The 8983-nt window shown below is 33.5% G+C and overlaps 1 protein-coding gene across 1 annotated transcript; it reads left to right on the top strand.

Moving 5' to 3' along the window:
- Positions 1–3322: 3322 nt before the first annotated feature.
- On the top strand, positions 3323–5080 carry LOC131018470 (ATP-dependent Clp protease proteolytic subunit-like). The gene is made up of 3 exons (XM_057947188.1): positions 3323–3364; positions 3701–4122; positions 4753–5080. The coding sequence occupies exons 1-3, from the start codon at positions 3323–3325 to the stop codon at positions 4976–4978; spliced, it is 690 nt and encodes a 229-aa protein (XP_057803171.1). The 3' UTR covers positions 4979–5080.
- The last annotated feature ends 3903 nt before the right edge of the window (positions 5081–8983 follow it).

Raw genomic sequence — 8983 nt, forward strand, 5'->3', positions numbered from 1 at the left:
CGTACATGCATCGACATTTTCTGCATATATTTTAGGTACTATGTTGACAGTCGAAATGCATACAAGCAACGGACATTTTTGTAGCAATATCATTTTTCTTACAAATGCATACCAATAAATTAATAATACTACCTAAAAAAAATACTATTAGTATTTTCTAGTAATACCTGCACAAATTAGTGGTGGGCCTATAGCCAACTAAGAATGGTCCAATTAGAGACATTGAAGCTGTTAAAAAGGAAAAGGAAACGACTACAGTTATCACTAAGATCTCTATTTTTTTTTCCCTGTAATTATCAATTGAATTTAAAAATCGTGCTACGACAAAATTTAGATTTAAAATGCTTTATGTATTAAACATTCTATCGCGCTAAGCCAATACACTAAATATATGAAGATCTCTATTTTTAGTGGGCCTATGAACCAGCTAGACATTTTATACTTGAGAGATTCTCTTTTTTTTTTTTTTGATCGGGCAAAGTCATGTTAGATGTTAGTAATTAGTTCCTCATCCACTCCAAGAACCTCCTTATCTCTCCATTCACCAAAATCCACCTTATATCTCCAATCTCCAATTCGTTCCCAAGAGGAATCGAACCCGGGTCACTTCACTTAAGTGAGGACCCGGTGGCCAGTGGGCTAAGCCCCCTGCTTTATACTTGAGAGATTCTATCCATAGCCTCCTGTTTACTCCCTTCGTTCCGTGAAACCTGAGCAATTTATTTTTGACACGAATTTTAAAAAATTAATATTTTATGTGTTAAAGATGATAGGTGAAAAAGTGAAAAATTGAATGAAGGGAAAATCTTTTTTTTTTGATGAAATTACATTATAAATAATACAAACCACACACATACCCCACCTAGTGGTTATTGTGGCCGAGAGTATTCGAACATGTGACCTCTTGGACAACAGGCAACCACCCCAACCACTAGGCCATCCCAAGGGGACGAAGGGAAAATCTTTTGTTATATAATAAAAGTGCTCAAGCTTCGCGGGACAACTCGAAAAAGAATACTGATCAAGTTTCGTGGGACGGAGGGAATAATAAATAATAATAAAAAATTATAAATATACTATTTTATCCCATAGTTCCAAATTAAAATAATAAATTTATACATAGCCTCCAAAAATATAAACAAAGAAGACCAAGCGCATTCCATTAATTTATCAGTCATCGCTTTAGCAGGTGGTAGTTCTAAGAGCGTTGTTGCACTGCAAAGGTGGCGAGAGTAAAATAAGAAAACATATTTATAGAATGGAAGGTATGTGTGTGTTTCTCGTCGGTCTTAATTTTTTAATATTTCTAATGTTTTGTGACAACGTGTGCAAAGATGAGATGTGAAGTAGAGAAACAAGGAGTGCAAAGATGGTGAGAAAAATGACTAGTGTAATAGTTTTAGTGTGTGTTTTTGTGAAACGAGGGATATAAATAAAATTACCCTTAACTCTTTCTGTAGTTGCGCCTTTGAGTGTTAGGACTCGTTTGTAATACATGATAAGTGTAGTATAGATATTTATAATACCCTAGTATATTGTATGCTTCATAAATCATAGCACTTTATAAATTAATAGCTTGTTATCTACTATTCGTATCTTTGGAATCTGTATCACAGCTTGTTATCTTCTATACATCATTTGAATTCTATATCACTTAGGAGGTATGATAGCGTAACACTTTTTTATATACTCTATTCGTCCATAAAAGAACTTCCTAGGAGGGAGTGTCACGAATTTTAAGAAAAAGGTTGTTGGGTGTATTGAGAGTAGAGAAAAAGTTGTTGAGTGTATTGAGAGTAGTGAAAATGTGTTATAATTAATATTAGGAGTTGTGAAAAAGTGAAAAGTAAGTAATTATAAGTGGTGGGGTATAGTCCAAAAATAGGTAGGAAGTTTTTTTGTGGACATCCCAAAAAGGAAAGATAAGAAGTTCTTTCGTGGACGGATGGAGTATATCTTACCAAACGTGATATTGATATCTAATAAATTAATAGATATCACATTCAATCACACATTATCCCATACAACATAGCAAACGAACCCTTAATATAACGTCAATCATGGTGAAGAAGGGGTTGATGAGGACTAAAATAAATATAGCCCAATAAAACTCAAATCAAAGGTCTAATTATCGGGTTGGGTTCATGGAGCCTCCGCTAAACGGGATAGCGGCCAAGATGTTGGCCCCAACAATGAATCTGATTGCGATGAGGGCAAATAGATTGCTTCTAGCAGAGACCAAAAAGCTTTGTGGTCAGCTGTAGGGTTGCCACCGGGCTAGGAACCGTCGGTTTCGGGTTTGAACCGGCGGTTCCAAGCCGAAAAAATTATGAACCGTAACCGGCCTGACCGTTATGTTGAAGGGCCGGTTTTCGGGCCCGAAACCGGCAGTTTCCGGTTCTCTTCCTTTTTTTTGTATTCTTTTTTATGAAATTAAATGATTTGTGTAGAAATTTTGAAATTTTTTACTTTACAAGTGTTGAAATTTTTTGAAATTACTCAACTTAAATAATATAATAACTTATAAATATAAGTTGTGCTATTTAAATTTTGAAATTACTCAATTTAAATAATTTTGAAATTAATCAACTTAAACTCTTAAATAATATAATACTCTATCCATCCCAGCTTTTAGTATTCAACTTTACTTTTTTAGATGTCCCGCATTTTAGTATCCATTTCTATTTTTAGTAAAAGTAGGTGGAACCCTTACTCCATTTTTATTATTTTAATAACACTCACATAAAAGGTGTGACATTCATTTCACTCACAACACACATAACCACTTTATTAAAATTTGTGCTACTCTCAAATGGATACTAAAAGTTGGGACGCAGAGAGTAACTTACAAGTATTAAAAATATAATAACTTACAAATGTTAAATAATTTATGAAATTAAATGACTTGTGTTGAATTGAAATATTGATTTTTTTTTACTTTACATGTGTTGAAATTTATAATATTTTTTATTTCTTTTTTTGAAATTAAATGACTTGTGTTTAAATATTGAAATACAATAAAGAAAAAATAATTCTAACACATTGACAATCAAAACAATGCATAAAAATTGATATCTTTATTAAATTCTATTTATATACAAAAAAAATATTTCAAGGATACAAATATTATTTTTTTATTAAATTGCGATTTTATAAAAGAAAGAAAAGCAAAAAAACCCTAAGAACCCTTGAAAGCACAAGTAAGCAGACTAAGGGCCGAGCCTCGTTAAAACCTCTCTAAGGAAAACCCAAAGGGAAAAACCTTAGAAAGGAAAAAGAGTACCCGTCTAAGACAGAAACCAGCACGAGGAAAAGAGCGGAGATGGGACCGCTTCCAGAACTCCGGCCTAACCATCGTCCTGAAGTAGACCCGACTCATTCCCCTAACCAAAAAGATCCTCAAAACAAGACCAAATAAGACAAACAAGAGCAGACCATCCCCAAGACGCGAGGAAAACAAAAAAATCCGAAAAACTAAACATCTCAAACTCAACAAGAAAATAAAACAACAGCAAAACAAACCAAAAGGCAGCTCCACCATCATCAACGAAGGAAACGGTGGAAGCAAAGACCATACCAAAGATCTTAAAAAAAAAAATTAAAATTAAATTAGATCTTGGAACCGTCAGTTCTGGGCCGAACTGACGGGCTGGCCCGCTGAACCGCGGTTCAAAAAATTGAAGAAAAAGTAAAAAGGTAGAAAAACTCGAAAAATAAAAGAAAGAGGGCTGGAATCTATACATTGATTCTTTTCTTCGCTGTTTTTTTTGAACCGTATGCATCAAAAGGTGCATGTACGGTTCCTAAGGGATACAATTTTACCCTACTCAACCGACTTTATCGAGAAAGATTACTTTTTTTAGGCCAAGAGGTTGATAGCGAGATCTCGAATCAACTTATTGGTCTTATGGTATATCTCAGTATTGAGGATGAGACCAAAGATCTTTATTTGTTTATAAACTCTCCTGGCGGATGGGTAATACCCGGAGTAGCCATTTATGATACTATGCAATTTGTACGACCAGAAGTCCATACAATATGCATGGGATTGGCCGCGTCAATGGGATCTTTTATTCTTGTTGGAGGAGAAATTACCAAACGTCTAGCATTCCCTCACGCTTGGCGCCAATGAAGTTTTTTTATTTGAGAGAAAAAAGAAAACTATGCCTTCGCCATATGAATATTAAGTAATAATAGCATGGCACTTCGAATTCGATATGAATTTTTTTTTATTTTTTTTTTCAAAAGATTTGATTATGTATCGAGAGAGTAGTATGAGATAAAAGATATTTCCGACTTTCTCTTATCTATCGGAAGTCCAATTCAGCGTCACAAACTTATTTGTTTTCACACCGATGGGCTCTTAACAATATTTAAGTTATAAAAAAAGAGTGCGAAAAAAACCAAATTTTCTTTTTTGGTTAGCTCAAAAAGAAACTTTGGGATTGCTGAATCAAAGACAAAAAAAAGAATCCATTTTAAAATAGAAAGCAGCGGAGCCATCATAGTATTTTTGAACTTCTCCGAAAAAAAAAAAAAGAAGGGTGGCATTTTGATCGTTTACCCATCTGGGGTTGATAGATTCTATTTTTATCTTTCTTGAACGGGAAAGTAGGGGTTAATTTCATTATAGAGCCGTATGCAATGCATAAAAGATAATGCCCGTACGGTTGTTCAATTCTATCCTTTTTCCTATTTTTCTTTATCTTTCTTTTCTGTTTCTTTCATCACACCAGATAGAACTATTATCAGGGTAATGATCCATCAACCTGCTAGTTCTTTTTATGAAGCACAAACGGGAGAATTTATCCTGGAAGCGGAAGAACTGCTGAAACTACGCGAAACCCTCACAAAGGTTTATGTACAAAGGACGGGCAAACCTTTATGGGTTGTATCTGAAGACATGGAAAGAGATGTTTTTATGTCAGCAACAGAAGCCCGAGCTTATGGAATTGTTGATCTTGTAGCAGTTGAATGAAAAAATGGATTTTGTGCAAATCAGTGATTTGATATTTTATCTATGAGTTGACTATATAAATATTAAATAAAAAAAATCCGGTTAGGATCAATCTAAACCAGCCCATTATGTATATGACTCAACATGCCAACTATTAAACAACTTATTAGAAATACAAGACAGCCCATTCGAAATGTCACGAAATCGCCCGCTCTTCGGGGGTGCCCTCAGCGTCGAGGAACATGTACTAGGGTGTATGTGCGACTCGTTTAGATCATATCATGAGCTGACACAAAAAAGACAAGAAAACCGCTTCCAGTATGAATGATCAGTACCAGTGAATAGGATAGAATGGAAGAAGGGACTCCATTCACTATCTAAAAATAAGCAAATCTATCCTTCTATTGTGTCGAAAGTTTATGGTTTCCATTGGTGCAAATCCAATCACCTGAATTTAAGATGAGACACAATTTTCCATTGGTAGCAAATGGTTATCCATTAAGCGGAAAAATCTTATTGAAATTAAAAAAAAAAAAAAACAGAAAAATGAAGTACCCCAATTCACTTTTGGAGTTAAATATGGTGACACATGGCATACTATCATTGGTTTGTGATATTTTTTTTATATTAAGATAAATACTCCCTCCGTTCACGAAAGAACTTCCTATCTTTTCTTTTTGGGACGTCCACAAAAGAACTTCCTACCTATTTTTGGACTATACCCCACCACTTATAATCCTCTTACTTTTCACTTTTCACAACTCCCAATATTAATTATAACACTTTTTCACCACTCCCAATACACTGAACTACCTTTTATCCACTCTCAATACACTCAACAATATTTTTTCTTAAAACCCGTGTCACTCCCTCCTAGGAAGTTCTTTCATGGACGGAGGGAGTATTTAATATCTTTATATATTATTGTAGTGGACAAATTTTGTATAGCCCACTTAAATAAATATTTGAGGCCCCAAATACCTAGCCCAATACGAGAACTGAATTAATCTCAATTAATTCAGCCCATACATTAAGTCATCAGGCCCGTCGACTCAAACCCTAGAAAGGGCAACGACTTGGGGAGGAAGGCAAGAAGAGATGATGAACGTCAATTCCACGAATATCATAACGACTAGGGTTTAAGAAGACGTGTCAGCAAAACCCTAGCCGTCATGCTACCACAGTATAAATAAACACCAACTAGGTCAATAGACTCATCCATTCATTCGTACTCTCAGCTACTCCACTTACTCACGTTCTCAACTCTCTTCACTTACTCGATCTCTCCGCCTCCACGCTCTCATGTTCTGGATTGAGGCTTGCTCTGACCAGTCTGACAGACCAGCCAGTCACACCAGTCCGACCGACGAGATTCACCATCTCATCTTTACTCTACTGTTCAATTATCTTTACACATTATATTCATTTTTTCTATCAATTAATTCGAATTGTTTGACTGACTTGAGCGTCGGAGGCCCGTCCATCGACACCTCCACCGGTGCTCTGAGAAGGGCTCTAACGTGTTTGTGATTTCAGGTTGCTAATGTCCGCCGACCCCGGACGTACTCAACGTCCTATTTCGTGATTGTTGGATTCATCCCCAACAATTATATTATTTTAATTCCACCCCAAAAAACTTAATATATTAAAATACCCACTTCCATAATATGTCTATGAAAAATACCCATCCCCTAGTAAGGGGGTGGGTACTTTTAATTCCACCCCTTATTAAAAATATTATTTTTTATTATAATAAATAGACACCAATATTATCATAGTTATACACATAACGTATTCTCTATCCTATTTTCTTCTTATAACACCTATTGTCATTTTTTGAGTTTTTATAAGTTTTGCTATAATTTTAATTTATTTTAATAAAAATATTATAACTATAACTGTATAATATTATGGTTGGGTGGTTGGTCATTAATAAACCATAAAAAGTTAAATGTGATTGGTTTATGAGAAATATTGGTAATGTGGAATAAAGATATGCTAATTAAATATTGAAGATGTTCGATAGTTGGGTGGTTGGTTTGGTCACTATTAGGGTCTTCTTGGTCCAATTGAGTCGTTTTTTGGGTTTGCAGCATATAGAGTGTACACTCAGATATGATAATGGATTTTGGATTCAGTTCAAATTCGTGAATCTAGATTCATTTTACTGGATTTGGACTAAAAATTGGATCGACATATTTGAACTTGATCTGGGCCACCGTTAAAAAATTTGGGTTCGAATTTTGATAAATTTTTGAAATTCAGACCTGTCTAGATTCAACTATGGATCTATTTAATATATAATTATACTCAATTCGTCCCATAAAAACATGTATAGTATGTGACGGCACAGTTTTTACGAAATCCTGTAAAATTTAATGTGAGTGGAGAAATGATTCTACATTGATTGTGATGTTTAGTGCTATAAATGAACTATGCATAATTTTATGGGACGAATGGAATATTATTTTTGTTTTTATTTTTATTTTGATAACCTAAGCATAATATTGATATGATCATTAATTTTGTTCCTTTAAATGCTTATGCTATTGAATAGGTTTGCAGTTCTCACTATATTTCTTTCTTGACTTTGACTGTTTTGACTTTTGATATAAATGTATGTTACTTAACTTTAATGTGTTATATTGATTGATACTTAAATGATTATATTTTGACTTATGTTAGATGATTGTAATATTTGTATGGACTATGGTGTCAAAATTTATTTTTGAATGATTGTCAGGAATACATATAGATACCATAATTGTGGATTCGATCACATGAGAAGCTGCAGGAATTGGTGTGTGACTACTATACTTACGTATAAATTAAGTATATTTTTAAATTTTATTCTTTACTGTTTATTCCATCACATATCATTAGATGATATCAAAAATTTCTAACACTCAACTATTTTCTAGTGTTGGCTTTGCATATGATAAAATTTCTCCTATTCTTAGATCGAGATCTGTAATTGAAGTGTTTCCGTGATTATTCATGTCTGTTAAATAATATTTTATTTATATATATTTGAATATATTAGCGCAAGATATATAGGAATATAATTAATTACAAATGATTTGTACTTTCTTCTTAGTATTTTTTGTATTTTCAATAATATTTGTGGTGTTCACCACCTTCCAACATTTTTAATAGTGTGCCATATGGACATTTTTTTATGGTGGAGGTTTAAATTTAGCGCAAATTCTCCTGTGAGCCGGGTCGGGTGGCGGCTAGGGCGTGGGTCTGGGCGCGAGTCATAGATCTGGGCCAGATAATCAAAGTATTAATTATTATTGTGATAAAAAATAATACTCGATATGAAGAAAAGTATAATACATAATTTGTATTATGTATTTTAAAATTGAAATTGATTTTGAATATCTGTATTAATTATGATCTTAAGTTGTCTTTATTTACAAAATTACCACCAAATCAATTTGATTTCAAACTGAAAGCTATCTTTTTAATATATTACTCCATTCATCCACCAAATGAGTATCTATTTGAGGATGACACGAATTTTAAGAAATTGATTGAGTATGTTTGAGTGGAATAAGGGTCACATTTATATTGTGAGTGTGTTTTGTGGAGTACACTTACTAAAAAAGGAAATGGATATTTATTTGATGGATGGATCAAAAAAGAAATATGAGTACTCATTTAGGGTGCGTTTACTTTGATGAATAAATTTATCATGGGAAAATGAGGGATAACAAAAATTTATGCCTTTAAATATCTCATTTCTTTTCTCACATTTTATACAAAAGAGAAGTTCATCATTTCCTTCCTTATTTTCATTTCAATGAGGAATAATATTATCTCTCCAAGGAAAAATGGTGAAATTCTCTTTTGTATAAAATGTGGGGGAAAAAAATGAGGCATTTAAAGATATAAAATTTTGTTATCCCTCATTTTTCCATGATAAATTTATCCATCAAAATAAACGCACACTTAGTGAACACATGAAGTATAAATTATACACTAGAGGTGTCCCGGAACCGCTGGTTCTACAGTTCCATAAAC

Source organism: Salvia miltiorrhiza, chromosome 3 (genome assembly GCF_028751815.1).
Source record: "Salvia miltiorrhiza cultivar Shanhuang (shh) chromosome 3, IMPLAD_Smil_shh, whole genome shotgun sequence".
Classification (NCBI taxonomy): domain Eukaryota; kingdom Viridiplantae; phylum Streptophyta; class Magnoliopsida; order Lamiales; family Lamiaceae; genus Salvia; species Salvia miltiorrhiza.

Bases quoted from the DNA above. Each gene is read 5' to 3' on its own strand.
- LOC131018470 (XM_057947188.1), top strand. From the start codon at position 3,323: ATGGGACCGCTTCCAGAACTCCGGCCTAACCATCGTCCTGAA. The intron at 3,365-3,700 runs GTAGACCCGACT...GTAAAAAGGTAG, and splicing joins GGCCTAACCATCGTCCTGAA to AAAAACTCGAAAAATAAAAG. The intron at 4,123-4,752 runs GCGCCAATGAAG...AACTATTATCAG, and splicing joins CTAGCATTCCCTCACGCTTG to GGTAATGATCCATCAACCTG.